Here is a 23,113-nt window from a genome sequence, read left to right on the forward strand (position 1 = left end):
GAGATATAAGTGAATTCACACTGACTTACATTGATTAAAAAAAAAGAAAAAAATCACATCTAAAGTTAGTCACATTGGCTTAATTTTTATACTTTAATGGAGGGGTGACATCCTTAAAGGAGATTTCTGCCTTTTTTTGTGGTGACTGCCATTTTAAACATGTCTGGAAATGAGCAGGGGCTAATAAATTATCACCAAGAAGATAGTGATCAAAAAGAAGTTTTCAAAGCTAGTGTACAATAGACACACTGTCCTTCCAGTGAGGAGTGAAACAGGGAACAGAACTGTGGCACTAATTTTCCTGCAAAGTCTTTAGCAGTCAGACTAATCCCAGACACACCTCGTGCTGACCTTTACACATGTACGCACTAAACTTTCTGGGAGACTTTTCTTCCCCGAGTTCCTTGCTTACTTCATTTCCCAGCAGGGCTGCCTGCTGGACTTGGTGATCCTGCTTCCGTACAAAGGGAAGGAGCCTCCACCTACCATCTTCGCTTCCCTCCCCGGCTCCTCACTCCCTCTCTTCCTCTCAGGCTGGCAGGATTCCTGGGGCAGAGTATGCAATCAGTTTGCAGGGAGCAGCCACAGCAACAGGAAAGATGCAGAAGCACAATCAGAAGGAGCACCTCTACAAGCTGCTGGTGATCGGGGACCTGGGAGTGGGCAAAACCAGCATCATCAAACGCTATGTCCACCAGAACTTCTCTCCTCACTACCGGGCCACCATCGGCGTGGACTTTGCCTTGAAGGTCCTCAGCTGGGATGCTGAGACTGTGGTACGGCTGCAACTCTGGGATATTGCAGGTGAGTACAGAAGGGAACCCTGTGCCCTGTAACCCATCTAGAGACAGTACAAAATATAGACTCAAATTCATTTGTTCCGGTCTTTAAGTTACCTGTGCAGTGAGGGAGAGGAGACTGAGGAGAGAGAATTTCAGGGCAGCTTGAAATTTTGGAGTTTTCATAAAGCCAGCAGACCCATAGACAAGGGATGTCAGAGCAAAACCTGTCTTGTCTGATTTTTCTCCCAAGCCCTCAGACACAGTCTCCTCTCTCTGAATGGCCTGATTCTTCCCCTGCAGCTGCCAGATCTCTGTGATGGGAGGGAGGCTGACAAGAATTTCTTGTTGTGTCTATTTAATTTGGTGGAAGAGATGAGGGATTAAGTAAGACAGTTAATATGATTTTTATAGTTAAAAAATGAGGAAAAAATATATCAGGGTTACCTGATCACAATGCCTACTTTCCTTCCTTCCTTCCTTTTTTTTCCTTCCTTCCTTCCTTCCTTTTTTTTCCTTCCTTTTTTTCCTTCTTTTTTTTCCTTCCTTTTTTCCTTCTTTCCTTTTTTCCTTCCTTCCTTCCTTCCTTGCTTCCTTCCTTTCCTTCCTTCCCTCCTTCCTTTCCTTCCTTCCTTCCCTCCTTCCTTCCCTTCCTTCCCTCCTTCCTTTCCTTCCTTCCTTTCTCATCCTCTCCATCCTACATTCCTTGTGCCCAATTCCTTGTGTCTGATGAAATGTAAAAACTTCTGACACACTTTAAAAAGATTAGTGTTTGTATTTGGCAATTCTTTGTTAGAATTTATTTACCCAGGTTTACTTGTTCTTTTTTTCTAACATCAAGCAAAAAAGGAACTTTATGCTCAGGGGGAGAAAACAGGTTAAAGAACTCCATCTATCCTTGCATGCCTGCATTATTTAAAAAATACAGAATTGACATTGTTGCAATCAGTGTTTCAGTTTTTTTATACCTAGCTTCCAACTAAAACCACAGCTACTCCTTCTTGCCACATGCCTTCCTAGACTCCTTCTTGCCACATGCCTTCCTAGGAATAAACCACTTGATACAGTGCACAAAACAGAAGCTGTGCATGGCATATTTTACATGATATAAGTATTCATTTTTCATGTAGTGTATATGAGAACCCAAGTTCAGCAATAACACAATATATTACAACAAAAATGATGGCATTTTTGAAACTCAATTAAAATAAGAAGTTATGTTCATTAAGTAGGGAATGAAGGTGAAAATTGCATCAGCTGTTAGGCAGCTGTGCCAGCCTGTGAGTTCATATGTGAGATCTAGTCTGCAGTTGTACCTAGTAAAACTAGTGGAATAGGAAAATTCTTAACATTCTTATCAACTGAGGGAGTGCCTTTCTTCTACGCTTAGCTAGTTCATATCTGAGCTCTGAATTTAGCACCGAGGCACTAAAACTTATGCAACAACACTGCGTTATACAAAATGTGCATATCCTCAACTTTTTTTTTTTTTTTTTTTTTTACACAATAATGTAATTGGGGGGGATTATGATATTAGAGAAACCTGGGTGTTGTTTTGTTTTGTTTTGTTTTGTTTTGTTAGAAGTTTGAATAATGGGGAAAGCATTGCTTTTATTGCTCACCAGTGACTGATTATAATGATAAATATGTACACAGCAAAACTTTTCTTCATGAGAGAAAAAAAAAAAAAAAAGTCTTTAATAGTAAATTCCAAGTACATTGGGGACTTAAAGAATGCATTTTGCATGCTCTGAAATTTCAGAGATTTATTACACTACTAATCATGTGCTGGCAGATCATATGATGTAGCTTTCAGTCAGGCTGCAGAAGCAATTACACCGAGTTGTAGTACTGAATGACTAGCATGCTTTCTGAGTTATCACACATGACAGAGAGAATTACAGCATAGTACTAAATTTCATATGAATTGCTCAATTCAAAGCATCTCTGTGAAGGTCAAGACAGCGGCCAGTAATAAACAGAGTTGCTGTCTCAGTTTTAATGACTTCTGTGTGAGGAGCTTTAGCTGTTAATGGCTATACATAGAAATTAAGTTCTGCAAGCAACCTTCTGAATTCAGATCAGTGTGGTGCTGGCATAGAAGTTACAACAAATATGGCATCTGGCTGATGTGAAAAAAGTTGTTTCAAAATGAAAACGAAATGAAACTGATTCGGCATATGGAGGGAATGGAAGCGTTTTCCCCTGGCTGTGGCTTTCATGTGTCAACATGTGCAAAACACAGATATGTAGGAGTAGGAGGAGATAAAAAAAATACCTGGTTTCAGAACAATCCCTGTTTTTTGCTTGAATCCTTGTTATTAGGTCATGCTTAGCTTCGGGGGGGGTAAAGCCCCCAAGTAAAATTTTCTCTCTTTAACCAAGATTAAGGATGTTGGCTTAGCATTTAGGACATTTTTAATTGAAACAAATGCTGCAGTGTATTAATAGCATTTCATATTGATACTTATATATAAATATAAACATATAAATATATATATATTTCAGGTATTTTTGCATGTCTCACATCCTAGCCTCCCCCTTCATTATACAGTCAGTGAACGCTACTACTAAGCATAATGTGTATTCTTCCTTGCACTTCACTGTGTGCATCAGTAGGTAGTACATTTTTTAACAATATATAAATAATTTTCTCAAAAATGTTTTGAGTAAAATTAGCATCAAACTTATCTATGTTATTAGTAAGATTTAAATACCTGGTGATTTCATGGGAGGAGTGGTGCACTCCATCCATAGAAGGACCAATTTTACCCATTACATACTTCCTATAACAGATATAACAGGAAGAAAGTAAATTTGTTTGGTGCCATCTCATTTCATAGTGAAATACCATATATTTTTCTGTAATATATTATTGTGTATTCCTTAATTTGGTAAACAAAACTAAAATAAGATCTAATAGCTAAATGTTGAGCATGCTTTTTTTTTTTTACATGAGAGATAAATGCTGAACAATAATAACTAATCATTAGAAAATAATAATTCACAGATAAAAGTGGTTGTTCTTCACGTATTATTACATTGGTTTCTTTGTTTCTTTTTTTTTTTTTTTTTTTTTTTTTTGGAAAAATAGTATATCTGTTCCTAAAGCTCTGGCTGTAAGATAGGAATAATTGGATAAAAATTCATGGTTTCTCACGTTTTGATGTCTCTAATGACAACATAGTGTCATTAAAATGTACTAGTTTATGTCTGATCCAGTGAAGTGTCTAATGATTTGGGTGACTGAATGTTTGCTATTTTGTGTGGGAGAAGATACACATGGTATGATTCTCATTGTGTTTAATTTCATCCATTTTATTTCACTGAATGTCCTAAACTCTCTGTTAAGGTGTTGTTGTCCCTCCTGACGTGTTCTACCACCTCTGCTATTGTGTCAAATATCTTTCAATCTTGCTCCTCTGTCTTTTGTTCTGTTTCTTTAGCTGTTCTGTTACCTCTATACTATCATCCTTTAGATTTGTGGACAGACTGTTGGAAGGGAACATTTAAAAGAAATACTTATTTATATTTGGAACAAGGTTCTTACAAGATAGGATTACTGTAGGCTTCCCTCCTGCGGTGGGGTGGTCCTGTAGTTGCAGACTGGAACCATTTTTGATGAAGCCAGCTGTTGCAGACAGGAGGTCTAAGGCAGCAGCTCTCTGGGAGAGACATGAGGGGCAGAGGGCAGCATTCAGAGCCTCCCACAGAACACTTCAGAACAGGCATCACTGCATACATGTATATGTGGGCTGGATTATTCATTGCTACCAAAAATAGCCTGGTTTACTTTCACAAGGCTGGATCTTATCTCATAAATGGTCGGTCCACTGCATTGGAGACATTCACACAATACTGGTGACAAAAGACCAGTTTGATTTCCTTTCCCTGCCATTTTAACATTCAAAAACAATAGTATTTGCTTAGATATAGACAAATGTCTGAATAGTTGTAAAGTTTTGGGGACCAGTATACTCCACAAGGACTAAACGGGCCATTCACAGATGCGAGGCACTGTACATCCTCAGTGGTTTAAGGTTTTAGTGGCTGCTAAGCATTTCAGTACATATGCATAATTAAGATAGTCATGGTGATTTCTAGGCTAAGTTACCTTGAAATTATTGTCTGCAATCATAAATAACTCCCTGACTGAAATTATTGTCTGCAATCATAAATAACTCCCTGACTGTGACAGTTTTATTTTGGTGGGGATTTGATGGGGTCTGTAGCCTGATCCAGCTCAGAGCCTGCTTCTCCACATTCTCATGTGCTCAGTATGTGGAGTTTTTTAGTCTGGTTTATGTTTCAGTCTTGCTTCCACAAAGTCAATGACTAGACTTGAAGAGTCAAAATTCTGAAAGTTGTTTTGAAGTAGAAGATAAAAAATGTTTAATCCTTTTGCACATTTTCCGGCTTTTCAGTGTTGGCTAAAGGCCCTCTGTGTAAAGCCGTGTGGTTTCCACAAACTTTTCCCTCCGAGGATGAGGGATAGTAGTAAGAAGTAAAACCCACAGTAAATGTGGGCATTAGACAATTTTTATCTATACTATTTTTCAGATATTATGGTGGAAATTATCTGAGTTTTAGCACTTTCTCATCAGTTTTTATAACTTTATCAAAGATAATAGTGGTTATTGGAGATTGAAGTTCTGTAGAAGTCATGCTTATGTAGTGTGCATTTTTATAAACTATAATTGTTCAGATGTTGATTGCTTTAAGCTTGTTAAATGATACCTTACCCTGCTACAGAAGTCTCTGAGATCAATATAAAAGCGTGGACAGGTACCATTCACAAAGGAATTCCTTCCCTTTAATGGAAATCTTGTTGCTTTGGAACATTCATCTCTTTGGGATGACTTCAAAGTAGAATAAAATTCATCTGGCTTAACAATTAGACATCTTTTCCTGAACTGAGTGTAAGCTAGTCACATTGGGCTCACCAAGGAGTCACGGGCAGAGAGTAAATACCTCCATAAGGAAGCTTATGTGACCTCTCTTAAAAGTCTGTCCTTGCCGAGAATGTCCTCTAGACATCTCTTCTCAGTCCCTGACTACAAAGGGACCCTAATCTTAGACAGAAAATTAATTTTTTAGAACCTAAGTTAGGGCTGATGAATCCCACCATAGAGCAGCATCTCAGTGGGCAAAAGCCATCAGACTCATTGGACTTGATGCCAGATGCCAGTGGCCTTGCAAAGCCCAATGGGCCAGATCAAACAAACGTTTCACAAATTTCTGATCCTTTCTAAAAAAGGCAAAAACCACCTGCCTCAGTCACTCATGAAATAAAGCAGGTTCTAATGTTCAAGGCTGCTTGTGAGATACCACTGAATACCTAATGGTTGACCTAGTTTGCAACATAATAACCGCCTAAGCCATTGTGTTTCTGAAAAAACAAGTCCACATTCTGACACCATCAAGTAATGCCTATTTTCATGAGTAATTCTGCTAAGTGAAAAGGTTTTAGGAACCTTGTCTATTAAGATAAATATTTGTTCAACTAATTTGGAATCTTTGGAAGAAGTGTCTTCCCAGGTGCTTTGATACAATCTTTTGTACTTGAAGCACAACAAAAACACAGAGATCCCCTTTTCACAATGCAATTTAAATAAGAGTGAATCCATTATGCAAATGACATAAAGCTAAAAGTCTGTGGCTATGAACTACCTCTTTTCAAAGTTTCATAATATCATTATGCTAAATATGTTCATATATTAATATTCAGTCATCTGAATGTAAATTAATATTCAGTCATCAGCTCCATTCCTTCTCTTTCTTTGAGATGATTTGTAATGGAAGTTGGTGAGCTCTGTCTGTCTGCATAAAGTTGCTTTTACTAGTACAGGGACTTTTCAGTGGAGGGAAAACCTAGGTATCTGCAAATGCAGTTGGAAGCAGGACAAGAAATCAGTCACACCATTTGTCAGTACTTTATCACCACTAGCCAGAAGAACACTTCTTCTGAGCCTTTTATTCCTTTAACCTTCATTGTTTGTGATGAAGGATTTTTTTTGCTGCAAATTATTTATTTATTATATATTCTACATCACACCTATCTTAGAAAACTGTAGTGCTGAATATGTGTAAGACCCAAGTTTTGTTATTCTTACATATCCACATCTCATCTGCTGTGCAAGCAACTCAAGAACTTTGCATGAGAAGTGTAAGGTATCACTGTAATGCAATATACATCAAAAATTAATTGTATATGTTGCTGTTGACCTCACTGATGAGATTCTAATCAGTCCTTGACTTCTGTTTGAAGGTACCTTCTTGCAGATGAAAAAAAGTTTGCTCAACAAGGAGGTTGTTGAATAACACATGACTTAGCCATTCATCTGATCAGCCCGCTAATAGGAATCATAAGACATTTTAATAAAGCATGACCATAAGAAATTTTCAATCAGACCTTATATTTTTCAGATTTTTTTTATATTTCTGTCTTGCTTTATCAATGGAAAACAATGTTTGTTTAAGATAAAAAAAGAATCTAGAATAAATTTGGGGATGACAGATATCTGCTTTGAATTTCTGTATCATGTGAATGACTTTGTGTTTGCTAGAACTATTGCATAAAACCAAAGATGAATGACACAAATAGATGGTGTTGGCTCCATAACATGCATTCAGTAAATTCCAGGGTCTGGCCCTAAGTATGTCTGGCCAGTGTCATTTCCATTAAATGAAACTGCATGGCTTAGAAGCCCAGCAATCAGGATGCATCAGGTCTCATTCCAACTTTACATTTGACAGCACAAATTCCATTCATAAAACCTCTACAGGTAAACTTCTTGGGGTGAGACAGACAATCTTCTTGTCTTTATAACCCACTCAAAACTATGCACATTAGGAAAATCAGGCCAAAATAGGTTTCCATGGAGTATTGTCTATTTTCATAGCACTTTTTCTCAGCTATGGAAACATACAGCTAAATACAATGGCTGTCTTACTTAAATCTGCTGTTACTTTGAGGTGTTTCAAGCATTGGTAATTATGGGATCACAGCTCAGCAGTGAGATCAATTATTTTTTTTTAAATGTTTTTATTTTTTCACTTTGAGGAAAATTCTGTGTGCTTTATTTATTTATATTTATTACTTTTTTTTTTTGCCAAATTTCCCATGAAAACAGCACACACATTAAAAAAAAATATATCCTGATATCTTTCATCACTAACCATGTAAAATAATAGACATTTCCAATCGTCCATGTTGAAATATAATAATGTACTGTTACCTAGAAAAAATAAAAATAAAAAAAATGTGGGGGGAGAAGAACCTTAACTATCTTTCCTTAAAATCCTTTTAATTCAGCAAATAAAGCTATAAAACTTAAGAACACATCTAGTGTAAAACTTTTCCTCCCAGTTCCTCTTACTGGAGCTGTACAGCTCCTTGTATTGCTACTGCAGTTTTCTGTTTTCTGATAATGTTTTCCACTTTTGTAAAGCTTTAAACACACCTTTTGCACCTCTGTGTTTTACTTTGTCAGTGACAGTAGGGTCATAATGACTCTACTGCCTGGTATAGTTCCAGAGCTTAATTAAGCTACTGTTTACTAGAATCACTTGCATAAAACTGTGTGGGACTTCCTGTCATGCATGAGACCATCTGCATTAGATGTTTCCCACATAATACTGTAGTATCATGGAGCTTCAAATCTTATACCTAGATGTTTTGTGAGTCGTTTAAATTCCTGTGATGTACACCAAGAATCTGGGTACCGTCCACAGAAATCTGGCAGCTTAATAAGTATTATGACAAGCTTGTCATAAATTTATTACATTTCCTTGTATGTTTGCTTTAAAACTGCTTTTTCCCTCTGTACTCACATTTTCATACATGAGTTTAGTACTCTACTTATCATTCTTTAGATAAATAGTAGCCTTCCAGAGGTGTCAGACTTACTTACTTACAAAATCAAGCCCTACCTTCAGTAATATTCTATTAGAACATCTGGTATGTGAAATATTGACTTAGACTGGAAACAATGATTTTTACAATTATTATTTTTTCTCCCCACATTCATGATCACAGGTCAGGAAAGATTTGGAAACATGACCAGGGTCTATTACAGAGAGGCCATGGGGGCATTCATTGTCTTTGATGTTACAAGACCCGCAACATTTGAAGCAGTGACAAAATGGAAAGAGGATTTGGACTCTAAGCTGGTTCTTCCAAATGGCAAACCTGTGCCGACAGTCCTCTTAGCAAACAAATGTGACCAGGGAATAGATGTTCTTATGAACAACGGCATCAAGATGGATCAGTTCTGCAAAGAAAATGGGTTCGTGGGCTGGTTTGAAACGTCAGCCAAGGTAATGTTTCCATTTCTTTTTAAGTGTTTTTCCAAGAACAGAGAAATTGTTTTCCAAAATAGGTCACTCAGTTGAAATATGTATTTTGCAAAGGTCTTATATTGGTGGATTTAATTAAAGGTGAATTTGTAAAGTAATACAGCCTTCTATGGCAATTTATATTTGTTTTAAGCCTTTTCTTTCAAAACAAGTTATATGCAATGTTATGAAATGCTACAGCTCTAAGATTATAGGCCAGCAGTAAAGTATGTAAACAGTCAACAATTTACTGCGTAATAGCTTAAGAAAGAAGATGACCTTTGGCAAGACCCAAAGACTACCTCTTATGAGAATATGAGGATATTTTTCATAATTCTTAACAATGAACATTGTCTCTAAATTTTTATATAACCACTGTCTGTAAGATCTCCTGATTTGAGACAAGAGCTTCATTGTGTTAGATTCCAGAAAGCCAGTCCATGGTAGCACTACTCTGGTTGTACTATTCTGACTGTTGTAAGTTCTCATCCTCAAAAACGTTTTCAGAAAAATCACATGTCCAGAGAGGAAGAGATCAGTGGTCAAACTGCTGAATGAGCTTCTCTTGGGTTAAATTCTTTGCCTTTGTACAGATTTCCTGGGTAAGGCATTCAAGATTAAAAAGGCACTGGGATGTTTAGAGCACAAAGCTTAAACATACAGTGCTCCTGTATACCAATTTGAGATTTCTCAGACAATATCAGTACATGCAAAATTTGCAGAGCTGGCATAGTAAGCCTAAGGTTTTCTGAAAGGGAACTATCTCACAGACTGTATGACTACATATCACCTGGATATTGCTATGGCTTGTGGAAGATAGTCATAACCTTGAGGATTTTCAGATGCATGGTTGACTTTGACAAAAGGTCCCAACTAATTTTATTAATACATAAAGACTATATTCAAATATGCAGTGAACTTTTAATGAAGAATAAGGTTACCATACAGGACTAATGGAAAACTTCTGCTTCTGAAACAAGATTTCTATTTATGGAGAGAAGATATGACCAGGAATACCAATAACAGTAACACCAATACCCACAGACACATTTTCAAATGCTTTCAGTATTTTTAGTCTTCTAAATATAGCCTTTGTCCTCTATACTTCATCTATAAAACATGGATACTCTTGTATCTCCAGTCTATTGTCTGCCTTTGGCTCATGACTACAGAATTTAAGAAAGCAGCATTTGGCTTCTCCTGATGTTAAATGGGACTTTTTGGATAGTTTTATTGACCCCAAGTACCTAAATTCCACCTACACTGTCATCTCAGTGCCTGAATCCATTTTTGCTTCTGTTTCTAACTGCTTTGGAGCAGAGATGGACTCACTGAGTGAGGAGCCTGTGATGTGGTTGTCCAGACTCCTCTTGGATTCAGTGGAGAAAAACATACCCTTCTATACTATCCTGAACTGGACACGTAGAAAATTTTCTCCCAAAAGGAACATTAGCTCTCCATTTACTACCAAGGTATATTAACTCTCTATATCCTCTCAATAGGTGTCTAAAATTTATACCCTTATTATGTTTGTATACTTTCTACCACAATGTGACTTTGATTTTTTCTAGCACATGAAATTAAAACATAGGAAATTTCATGTCTTGATTCCCATCAGCAACAAAGGTATCTAATCAGTGTTGCTTGAACTTGAATTTCTGCTATTCAAATTATTTCATTCCTATTATGACAATGACTTTTAGTAGAAGCTTGATTGTACATGAAATAATGATTTAAACATAACATCTTGGTGGATATTATGTTTATTATATTCTTTGATTGTGAAAGCTGCTCTCTTCATTAACAGAACAGAGGAATGCTTGAGTGTTTGAAATGTAAACCGTTTGGCACTGGTTTGGCTAAAGTTGTTAGTAGACTGAAAACCAAAATGTTATATTTAGTTGTTTAATTTCTTTTAAACACTTTGTGAAAGTTACTTAAGAATCTTTGAAAGGTATACCTGTATTTTACTCTTCTGGTCTTGATATCTTCTAAAATATTAATATTTAAAAGAAATTTCATTTGCAATCAGCAGGGGTAGCTGCAGGTAATTGCCTCAAGCATTGTATGAGTTGTTGGCTGAGAGGTCATTGTGATTAGTGTCTTTACTTTCCCACTGAATGGGCTTCAAAACTAGCCACCGTCTCTTCAAAATGGCTTTTCTAGGGAGACATTGTGGTCTAGGTTCATGTGTAAATTATCTTTCTCTATGTATAAGGTTACTTTCATTGCAACATTTGCAGGGCATGGTTTGAATTCAGTGTGGTTATCTAATGATTTTTGCTGGATGAAGCCACCAGAATCCAGTAAGGATGGTATCTATTTCTGTTTAAGAAACAGGATGAGGACAAATTATTGTTTGTGTAAGAATTACATGTTCTGGACTTTTCAATATTTTCTTAGGTGTCTAGCTGCATTTCAGGCCACAAATAACATGAAATATCTGGTTGTGAGTATTTGGGATCCAGCTCACCAGTGATGTATAACATTGTATGTGGCTGTTTTCTTCAGAACTACTTTTTCTTCATTTCTGACATTTACATGACTCTACATTTCCTGGGGACAAGAACCAATTCACTGAAAACTCAGGCCTGAGGGCAAAATCACCACAAAAATCATCTGCAGAAAAATGACTTGATTGTTTTAAAATGCCTGGATCTAAAAGATTTACGAAGAGAAGGAGATGGAACAGGGGAACAAGATGGACCATTATTTAAAGGATGCAGGTTTCATTGTTCTAGGTGGTTTGGATCAGCAGCTGCTCACTGCTCTTTGACGTATGAGAAAGCATATGAGGAAGGAATCCATACTGTGAGTTCTATGAATTAGTCCCCAGCAAGCATCTGTCCTCCTCTTTTAAAAACAATAAGAACAAAGCATTTATGTTGTTGGACTATGGACTACTTAAAGTCAAGGCAGGGAATGAATGTACAAAGAATTTCAAAGGTGGCAGAGTTTTTACCATAATGGTAGAAGATAGGCACTCTTGTGGAGAATCGTGGAAATGTAAAGGACAATTAAATCTAAAAGAAGTGACAACAGAGGAAAAATCAGTCTGGGTTTTTCTGAGACAAACAAGTATAAGATTTTGACTTAAAAAAAAAAAAAAAGCAAATACAAAACAAAAACAAATACAAAACAAAAACAACCTACTTCTTTTCCTTACTTTTTTTTTTTTTTTTAGCTTACTTTATTTAGATTTTCCTTACTTTATTTATCTCAGAAATAACTGCTAGCCAAGCAGTCCTCTGTTTACCAGTCCAGACATGATTGAACAGAAAGAAATCCAATTATTTAAAATGATTCAAAACAAAGTAATCCCACTAACGACTGTAAAAGTCACATTTAGGCTAAGTTATATAAAAATAATTTCCCCATTTGGTCTAAGTTCTGAACTAAGCCTGTGCACTTTTTATTTTCTTTCTTTTATTTTTTTTTTTATTTTTATTTTTTATTTTTTTCCTAAACAGGTGTTGTTATTGCTGTTATTTTAAAATATTGGATGTTACATGTATCTGGTATTCTTTCAGCCTGAGGCATATTAAATAGTTGAACTCAGCTCTAGGTAAAATAAAAATCTAGCTATGTTTGCTATAGAGAATAGAAACTCTTTTCTGAAGTAGAAAAACACTGACAGAGAAGTCATCGTATTGCAGCTAGCAGTTTTAGTAGTTCAAATAAGTAATAACTCTTTTTTTGTGGTATCCTAGAATAATTAGATCTCCAGAGGTTTTCTGCCAACGTGTCTGGAAATGTTATAGCCTTCAGAACAAACTGAATATGATTTATGTGTTTTGGAAAAACAAAGGTGATTATTTATAAAAACTTTTTTTTTTTTTTTAAGTTCTAGTCGCCATGCCTAAAGTAGCATGCTATATATGTACCTACCATGTTTCAGGCTGTCAATGGTTTGAAATTTTTGTCTGTGGAATTGGCAGAACAGCAAAATACATCACTGTATTATTCCCTGGTGCTGTTTTTTCTTAAGTTAACAACTTTAATGTAAAGTATTTGAGCCATGTAATGTATTCTCTTGTATTAGTTTTGATTCTTACATTAATATAAAGGAAATATTCAGCCTATTCCAATCTTCTGTTCCCTACAAACATAGAAACTTCTTTTGATAGTTTCTCATGTAAGAAGGACCTCATTGGGCAACAGCACAATGTAGTATAGTCATGTTATATTTAACACCATATTTCCAGTGGGGAGCCTTGTCTCTTTTACACATATCTTTGGTTTGCTCATATTGATTGCAGTCTTAAAAACACATCCCCGGATATTCACAAAATAATCCTTAATAGTAAATTATTTAATCAATTTCATTACAATTATTGTGAAAGGTACGTTTATTTAAAGAGAGAAAATTTTTCATTCTTGTCACACCTTCAATCATCCAGCTTGTGGCTAGAGCAGCTGAGATGTCCACTCACTTTTCCAAGCCTTTAAACTGTTATCACCACCATTCCCAGTTCAAAGAGACTAGCTTTTCACTTGGACTAGAAGAGCAGCAATTTGAAGCTTATTATCACTTCATAATGGAAATGGAACTCATGCATCAAAACAGACAAGTCAGGCAAAACTATTGTGCTTGAAAATACCTACTTCAGAAATGAATTGAAATACCTTACCACTTACCATCGCTGTAATATGATCATGTTTGAGTTTCTCATTCCATGCTATAATTCCACTGTCAACAATGGAGAATTAGGTAAAAAGACAGTCACATTTTGTCCATATTGCCCAGAAGGTCTGGTAGCCATGCTTTCCAGATCCTTACCAACCTAGGCTGAGCACAGAGCTCCCTCTGTGCTGAGCACTGTGACCAGGAGACTGAACACCAAGTCTTTGGGCTATTTGGACACATCCTATTTGGACCTAGAAAAAGTTATATAATCTTTCCTTCTATAGAAAAGGTAGGTAATAATGTATCATTTTTCTATTTTTGTCTGACAAGCTATACAGAATGTGTCATAGTGCTCAAATTCTGCAACAGGAATCAGGAGTCGTCTTTGCCATTAATCTGCTGGGTGACCTTTCAGAAAGTCACTCTCTCCTCTGACCCGGCCACTTCTAAGCAAGGACAGCAGTTCTGTTTGTCTTATCAATGAGCTGTGTGAATGAAGCAAGCTCTACTGTCCCTTGTTTAAAGTATAAATTCTTCTGACTGTACAATCATGAAAGTTAAAAAACAAACAAACAAAAATAAAACAAAACAACAACAACAACAAAAATCCCAAAGAGAGGACATGGTTTTGATTTCCATAAAGACAAAATAGGGTCATGTGTGTGTCATTTGGACATATGTATAAATTATGCTGACACACAACAGCTAATCTGCTGATCTGGTAACCGAAACCAAAGCAATCCATTTGAGGCTGCCAGACACGGTTAGGAATGTATGGCTTCTTACATTTTCTTTCAAATTTGTGGGAAAAAAAAAGTCTAAAAAAAGTCTAATCCATCTAATCCATTTTACTGCACAGAGACTTAGAAATATACTTCTGTTTCTGCCATAAAACTAGTGAAACAAAGCTGACACCTAAGGCAGAAGCTTACAGTTCAGATATACAGTCACTCTATGTGGAATCCTCTGCAGATTTTGTTTCCTGAAACTAAAAGAAGAGTTGCTTCAGAGCATACTAGAGGCATCAGAGCTGTCCTATAGCTCCATGGATCACTGTTCTTAAATACATTATTTAGTACCGGCCAAAAGCTGAAAATTCACAGAATTACAGAATTATTGAGGAAGGTGCTTCTTGAGGTTATCTAGTTTAGCCCAATGGAGTCCATTAAGAAGATCTCCAAGATTGGACACTCCTCAGTCTCTCCGGGCAGCCTGTGATAGTTCTCAGTCATCCCCACTGTAATAAAGTGTTCTTGTGTTTAGATTCAATTTCATGTGTTTTACTTCAGTTCCAGTACACCTGCTGCTCACAATAACCTGGAAATTTTAATGTTTCCTTCCAAAATGAAAATTCAAAATTTTTTATTCAAAATAATTAAATTGTTCAGTTTAGGAAAATCTAAAATCTAAGAGAGCCCTTGGCTGAGCTCTGAGGTTAGAAGGACATGCTGCTCTGGTTTCTCAGCCATGAGGCCTGGCAATGCCTCTGTGTGGAGCCAATGTTTCCTTAGGCAGACTGCCCTGAAACCACACAATCAGCTTCTTCTGATGGAAAGGATTTTGTTACAGGATTTCTAAACAGCTCTAAGAATTCAGTCCCAGAAATTATCTGGTTCTCAGGGGTGCAGTCACAGAATTTCACATCTGAGAGTTTCATGTTCATGCACCTGGATGCCTTTTAACTCACGCTGTTACATTTTCCTAGAAACCCGACCACAGCAATACAACACAACATCTTAATAAGTCTCTGCTGCCCATGATTTACAAGATTATCTACTCTGATAAGCGAGTATGTGTAGCCATTTCCTCAGATTGGTTGCACTGGGAGAGTGCACATTACAATGAATTTTAAATCATATGCCTTCTCCTGGATTTTAGTGCATAATAGAAATAAAATTGGAAAATGATGAAGTCATCCTGCAGCCTCCTCTTCTTCAGACTGGACACCCCAACGCTCCTCAGCCTCTTCTCATAACAAATGCCTTCCTGCCCTTTTGCCATCTTTGTTGGCCTCCTTTGGACTCTTACAAGGATATTAACATCCTTTTTTTTTCTATCATGGAGCCCAGAGCTGCACACAATATTGAAGGTGATGTGCGTGGTAGAATAGTGGGAGAATCACCATGTTTGACCAGCTGGCCATGCTGTCTTCAATGCACCCAAAAATGCTGTTTGTCCTCTTGGCTGTCGGGGCACGCTGCTGGCTCATCTCACAGTTTGACCATCTGTCCAGAAGGGTGCTGTGAGGGACAGTATCAAAGGCCTTACTAAAATCCAGAAAGATCACATCCATCACCCTCCCTTCATCCACCAAATGGGTTACCTTATCCTGGAAGGATATCAAATTACCAAGGCAGGAGTTTCCCTTCAGGAACCCATGTTGACTATGCCTGATAATAGCTTTGTTCAATAACTGCCTTTCAATAACCCCCAGGACCATCTTCTCCATTACTTTTTCAGGGACTGAGGTCAGACTAATAGGTCTGTAGTTTCCTGGGTCTTCTCTCATGCCCTTTTTGTACATGGGTATAACACTGGCTAGCTTCCAGCCCTTCTCCCTGACTTTCAAGACAAGATTCAGAAGCATCAGATTCAGTCAGAGAAAATACAAAATACCTGAATATAGAAAGGGAGCAATTTTATATCTGAAAACAACCAGAAAGACAAACCTAAGATATCTATATGGCAAAGAAAAAATGAATAAAAAGTGTTTGATTTGGAAGTGAGACAGGCCCATAAAACTATTAAATGTCTTTTTTCTTCAGTAAAGAGCTAAGAGTCAGTAAGGAAGAAAACAATCCAGAATACAAAGAAGCTTGCTGGGCTTGTATACTACTGTGAGACATTCAACAGAGTATTTATTTTCCCTTCGGTTGATTGTTGCATTACAAGACTATAAAATTTCCCATAGCAATGGGATCAAATGTTTTAAGTCATGCAGCCCTCCCCCCTTGAGTTGCTGTTCTTTCCGCAAAAATGTCCTTTGAGATACTTCTGAAGGACATTTATCTACAGAGCAAACTGTAATTTCATTTGCGTCTTTCAGTGTTCCTTTCTGGTTTCAAAGATTGCTTACATTTATTTTCTTTGCTTTACTTTGGTAATAGAATTAACAGTAGCAAGTTTTGATTTTCACTTAGGATTGGATTCAATACTCAGTTTTTGCAGCACTGACTGTGACAGCATCTTTCATGTGCTGGGGCTTATTAAGGCACAAGAGTCACAGAAATAGGTTAGACACCTCCTGTTCAAGATGTCCAGGAAAAGTTTTTATAAGAGCTATCATGCAGGAAGTGTATGTGAGAGGTAGTGGAAAAGCGAGGGGAGAGGACCCAAAGCAATAAAGGCACCATGTTAGTGGCAAGATCCTTCATTTTTGGTCTTGTAGTATAAACCTTCCACAAGCCTTGGAGGAAATAAACAAGCAAACAAACAACACTTAAACACTTCAAACTGTGCCTTCACCAACTTCCCAGCTAGCCACCATGAACTGGACCAGGATTCTTGCAGTTTGCTTTGTCTGGGGCTCTTAATTTTCTTCATTTGGTAAATGGTTCTAGCAGCACTTCCCTAACTCAGAAAGATGCTGTGGAGAAAAACAAATAAAAGATGCCATGTTGAGTATTAACAGCCTTAAAATAGTGTAAGTAAACAGTCCTTCCCTAGTATTTAGATAACTATCCAAAGTTAGGAAATAGAATATAATTTAAATAAGCTGCAGAAAATAAGCTGCAGAAACAGTAGTGCATCTAGTAACATGTTAAAGACTAAATGAACCTGTATTCCCATCCTGATATTCAGAATTTCCTCCACCATTAAGGCAGGGTACATTCTTCAGGATGGCCTAAAGAATTTGCTCTGAACATGAAAGAAACCGAGTGAAAATGAAAAAGAAAGGAAAAGAAAGGTGATCTGAAGTGCTATCACAATTTCTGAGGTGTTTTGTGTAGAACAATAGTCATAAGAGAGATGACAGTTAAAGGATTTCTACCTAGAGACAGATAGACAGACACCATTTCACTCTGTTCTTTCACTTTTATTTTCTTTCCTATTTTTCAAATGGTTAATTTTATTCTTAGGCATAATGGGGTCAGTTTCCTTGTTTCAGTACGATTAGTAAGTTGTCTGTGATTAGTCCTCTCTATCCAGTCTTACATCCTGATTGTTAGTTTCTTTGTATTTGTTGGATGGCTTTTCACCTGCTTCTTTTTCTCTGTCATTGCCTAGACTGCTTTTCAACACCTCCTATTCTCTAAAATTGCCAGGTCTCTGGGTGTCTGTTTGGATAGCAGATCACCTTCTACTGTTTGCAGCTGCTGCTATGCTGCCTAAAAGAATATTGATCTTTTTTTTCTTTTCTTTTCTTTTCTTTTCTTTTTTTTTTTTTTTTTTTTTTTTTTTCCAAAACACACTCTAGGATGAGAGGTGCAGAAATCAATATTTCATTAGGCAGACCAGAACATAGCAATGTCTGATCAACAGATCTGGGACAAGGATTAGGTTTAGAATAAAAGGCAACAACAGCATCAGAGGTGGTCCAGGCATGGAGCTGGGACTGCTGGAGTTGCTTTGGTGGCAGAAGAACCTCCTTGTAGTGAGAGACTTAAGGCACTGCTTCTTATTTGTACCATGTACCTGTTGTCACTTGAACCATGGGAGAAGGGTGGAGTTGGACAAAAGCTTAAAAACAGCTGTGCTGGCTGTAAAGGCCAACTCTTGCTCCCTTGTCCCCTGGCAGAAATTTTAATCGCCACATCTAGACCATACACATAAATGTTCTGGAATGACTGGAACAAAAGCAGGATGAGAATATGTCTGATCCAGCACACACTACGGACAGGACTTTTTATTCCTTACCTCTTACATACCTCTTATTTTTATTCCTTACCTCTTATACAGAACAAATAGAAGAATTTTAACTGCTTGGCTGCAAATACTTTAAATAGTGAAACCTTGCAAACCAGCACATTTTGCCTGAAGAAGCAAGAGCTCAGTCACGTAAACTTCTGTAGGCACATCTGAAGGGATGGTGCTCTGGCAGAGAGGAAGGTGGGCATGGACTGAAAGCAGAAGCTTATTCAGGTGGAATGGCCAGGGCTGAGCATAAAACTTAGATTTATTTAATCCTGCTTTACAGAGAATCACTGGATGTGGGCAGACACTTCCCAGTGAAACAGTGGACTCAATCCAAGATGCAACTATCAAAGAAATCAGCAATATGGGTCAAATTTGGAAAAAAAAAAAAATAATAATTAAAAAGGAGAAAGAGCAATACAGAAAAAGAAAAACATTTCATTTTGATATTTCCAGAACTAAATATTTTGATTTTTTTTATGTCAAAACAGTATTCGCCTGTTCAAGTTTGGCTTACTTCCCCAAAAAATCTATAGAGGATTTAATAACCTAGTTTTGCTTCAGCTTCAGTTCAAGATGAAATAGAACAACATTTTGTTTTGTTGGTGGTGATGGTGGTGGTATTTTTTTGTCTGAATTTTTAGTCTCAGCCACCTGGAATCTAGCACCAGTGCGGATAAGGACCATTCACCTATACCCATTTTATGCTTTTGTGGGCTTGGGTTCATTCCCTCTTTCCCACTCCTATAAGATGATGATCTTAAGTCTCTGATGAAGTGCCTTTGCATGTTAATGCATGTGAATATTAATGTATTTAGGCACAAACTGAGATAGTCATTAAGACATTCTTGAAAAAAAACTAAATGCTCCCATCTCAGAAGAGAAGTGGCACACGGGTAAATGAAATGATTATCTGTCCATTAACAACAGAATACATAATGGAAAAGACTTTTTTGGGGGGGGCAGAGGGATGGATTTTTTTTTTTTCTCTCTCTTTTTTTTTTTTTTATTCTCTGTTTGGTAACCTTCTTTTATTGTCAGCAGAACTGAAATATTTTTCAATGTCTATTTTTTCTAAGAAAACTTCACAGTGTCCTGAAAAAAAAATTTCATACACAGTTGAGGAATTTGCTTGTCTGGTTCAGGAAAATCATGTGATAAAGTTGCATTTTGACAGCTCATTACAGACCTGATTCCAAGATCTTTATTACTTTCCAGGGGTTAGTATGTAAATGGCTTGTCTAAAGTTCTGATTTGTTAAAACCAGACTATATTCTTTACAGGTCAAAGTTGAAATATTTCAATTCACTTGTGTAGTTGAAGAATCCTGTGATGTTGGCACGAATTAACATTTCCAGTTAAATCTCCAGATTTCAACTCTTTGTTGTGGTGCAAAGTTATGGCCAGTGGAGTTTGTGGAGTTTGCAATTGACTGCAAGAGGATTAGAAATCAGCCTCACAGAATCCATTGCTTTGGCTTTTGATCTTTCATATAATTGTACCATTTCTACTGAAACACACACATGTGCTTTGTTTTCTTTTTTATAACTGAACTACATTCTTAAACATCTCATCTGACAATTTTGAACATGCATAAAAAAGGGTTTTACATCGAATTTTACAGGTTGTTTGTGATGCTGCACTGATGCTGAGCATTTGCTGAAGGTAGACTTGCATTGGGTGGGTGGGTGGGTGTGGCCTCAGTACAGTAGGCCTCAGATTCAGCTTGGAAACCTGGGTCAGTCTTAAGATGCAAGTAATACATAATTTTGATGGAGCAAGAGAAGTATGTGCATACACATAAATACATACTTATATTTTTATATATATATGTGTGTGTGTGTGTGTGCGTGTAGGTGTGATATAATTTCCTGTAAGACTGAAGGTGCAGTGAGTTTCTATCTCTTGTCATATGAAATAAGTGATCAGTGCCAGTAGTTAGAGTAGGAGAGTGTATTTTATGCTAGAAAGCCTGGCTTCTCATTCCAGCCATACCGGTTGCTGTCATTAAAAAAATCCTTACTCAGTATTCCTGCTTATTTTATATGCTGTGCTGAGCTGTGTCTCACTGAACAGGCTGTTTTGTTTATTCTAAGTAAGAGTTGTAGCAAGTTAATCATGCTATGGAAGAAAGATCCATGTAGAAAAAGATGAGCTGTTCATTTCGTTCTAAGCATCTAGAGTGAGGATTTCTGTCTTGAAAATGAAAACAATGGTGATATACATCTTCTGAAGCAGTACATTAGAGATACTGTCTCAATAAAAAATAAAAAATAAAAAATAAAAAAATAATAAATAAGGAACCTTAATGATATAGGACTTTTTTTTTTTTTTCTGTTTTGTGAATAATTTGAGATTGTATTATTTTTTCAATGAATCTGTTCATCACAAGTTTCATTGTGAGCATGGTATAAAGAAACCCTCCTGAAACCATGGAAAAAGTTCTTAAAAAACAAGAGCTATTTATGCCTGTAGTTGCTGACAGATAATTAATAATTTAAAAATCAGAGTAACCATTAATCAAGCAGTGAAATGTGGATTCTGGAGCTTTACTTCAGCCATTTGTCTTTAATATCTCTTTAGTGTTTGTATAGTTTAATGAAGTAATCATATCACCAAGACTGAGGTAATTTAAAGTGAGTTCTATGTATAATTTAAAGGAGATGTGAATCTTAATATACATAAAATGTAACTAATTAAAAAAATGAAAGTAAACATTTTTAAAATGTCAAAATCAATTTTTAAAAGCTGTTTATTAAGGAAAGTAAACTTTTGATGTAACCCAGGGAAAAGTTTAACTCTACACAGGCAATATGCAGCATAATGTAATTAATATTGACTAATCAACCTCTCTCTTTCACTTGCAGGAAAATATAAACATCAATGAAGCTTCCAGATGCCTGGTGAAACACATAATTGCTAGTGAGAGTGATCCAGTTCAGCCTATTGAACCAGATATTATAAAACCACACTTGAGTTCCAGCAAGATTGTCAGTTGTTCAGCTTGCTTTAAATCCTAAGAGACTTCCAGACTATTACAAGATCTGAGCAACTATGACTCGCAATGTATACTGTATCCAAATGTATCCAGCCTGCACAGATTGTCCATAAGCAAATTTCAGTTATCTCAAAAGTATACTTAAAATTTTCCAGAAATTTTTAACAGCTAAAATTTGTTGTGAACTGTTCATTGATAGCAACTACTCAAAACTATCTGACTACTAGTCAAATAAGTCTCATAGCTATGGCTGTGTTTTCCTGGTTGGGTAGCACCACCACTGATATCAAAATCTATTTCCTTGCAGTGTGGTTTCTGAAATCTCATATTTGTTATGTGACTGCAGCAACACCCTACTTATCCCTTGGTCCTCCAGCCCATCTTCTGAATTCTCTGACCAGACAACCATCATCATTACACTGTTTTGTTCCCACATTACAGTTGAATAATCTTGTTTCATATAAGGAAGGTGATGATGACAATATAGCTGTTCAGGAAGGGGCAACAACTCTCACAGTGAAATATTGCCAAGTTCAGTCTCCTGGATGAAGTGGTAAGGTTGAACATAAAACAACCTTCCATGTCAGTCAGTTCCCCAGAAGGTCTCAGCTTATGAAACTGAACATGAGGTAGTTTTTGCTGTCCCTTCCAGAGGAGTTACATTCTCATAGTTGTTATCATTATCTTCAGATGAAGCAAAATGAAACAAGTCAAGGGTGAGAGGTGACCAAATAGGGAATCAGGGGTATAGTCTCACAAGTGAAGTGACTGACAGTTTTCAGAAAGGTTATCTATTTCAGAAAGCCAGCATCTCCTTAAAAAAAGAACTCCATGATTTTGTTCTTGCCCCTCCATCCATGTATGTTGTCCCCATGTGTTTAAACTGTATGTACTCCAAGAGCCCCTGAATGCAACCTCCCCATTATGTTGATTCTCATGGGAAAATATACAATAACATAACACATAAACCTTTCAGGAATACATCTTTGTTGAACAGCAGGGTATTTGTTTTTGAAGAACATTCTTATAAAAAATAAAAATAAAAAATTGTGTGAATGACCATAGGAAGCAAAATGAAACAGTCTTGAGAGTAAACACTCCTGGAATATTTATTTGCAGAAATTGTTGAGCTATACTGTGGAAATGAAGTGGCTGATTTTCAGAATATCACAAAATATGCAGGTTGGTGGAGTCATTCAGACAAGTGTGTCTAGACAAGAAATCTTGACACTTGGCTGCAAGCCTGCAAGACAAGTTTTACCTGTCTCCTGCCACAGACATATTTCTTCCATTTTCTTGCTCCCACTCAGTTCTTTCCTTCCTAAGCTGTGAACTTTCAGTGGCAAGTGCTGTCTTCTGAGATGGGTTTCTGTCCTTAGAGGTGTGTAGCGCCATGGATGGGAGGACTGATACATTTTGTCACAGAATTTTCATACAAGAAAATAAGGTCTATAATTTTAAAAATAAAAATACATATCCAGAATTAACCTGTGCACATACATAGACATAAGGACTCAA

At 36.7% G+C, this 23,113-nt stretch overlaps 1 protein-coding gene across 1 annotated transcript in view; it reads left to right on the top strand.

Annotated features, from left to right (window-relative positions):
- Window positions 1–21,657, top strand: part of RAB38 (RAB38, member RAS oncogene family) — a 34,784-nt gene extending 13,127 nt beyond the window's left edge. The window contains exons 2-4 of the mRNA XM_032207564.1: window positions 534–804; window positions 8,818–9,098; window positions 21,465–21,657. Of these exons, the coding sequence (XP_032063455.1) occupies window positions 534–804; window positions 8,818–9,098; window positions 21,465–21,617 (705 nt within the window). The 3' untranslated portion in view covers window positions 21,618–21,657. The remainder of the gene's footprint in view (window positions 1–533; window positions 805–8,817; window positions 9,099–21,464) is intronic.
- The last annotated feature ends 1,456 nt before the right edge of the window (window positions 21,658–23,113 follow it).

Source organism: Aythya fuligula, chromosome 1 (assembly GCF_009819795.1).
Source record: "Aythya fuligula isolate bAytFul2 chromosome 1, bAytFul2.pri, whole genome shotgun sequence".
Lineage (NCBI taxonomy): Eukaryota > Metazoa > Chordata > Aves > Anseriformes > Anatidae > Aythya > Aythya fuligula.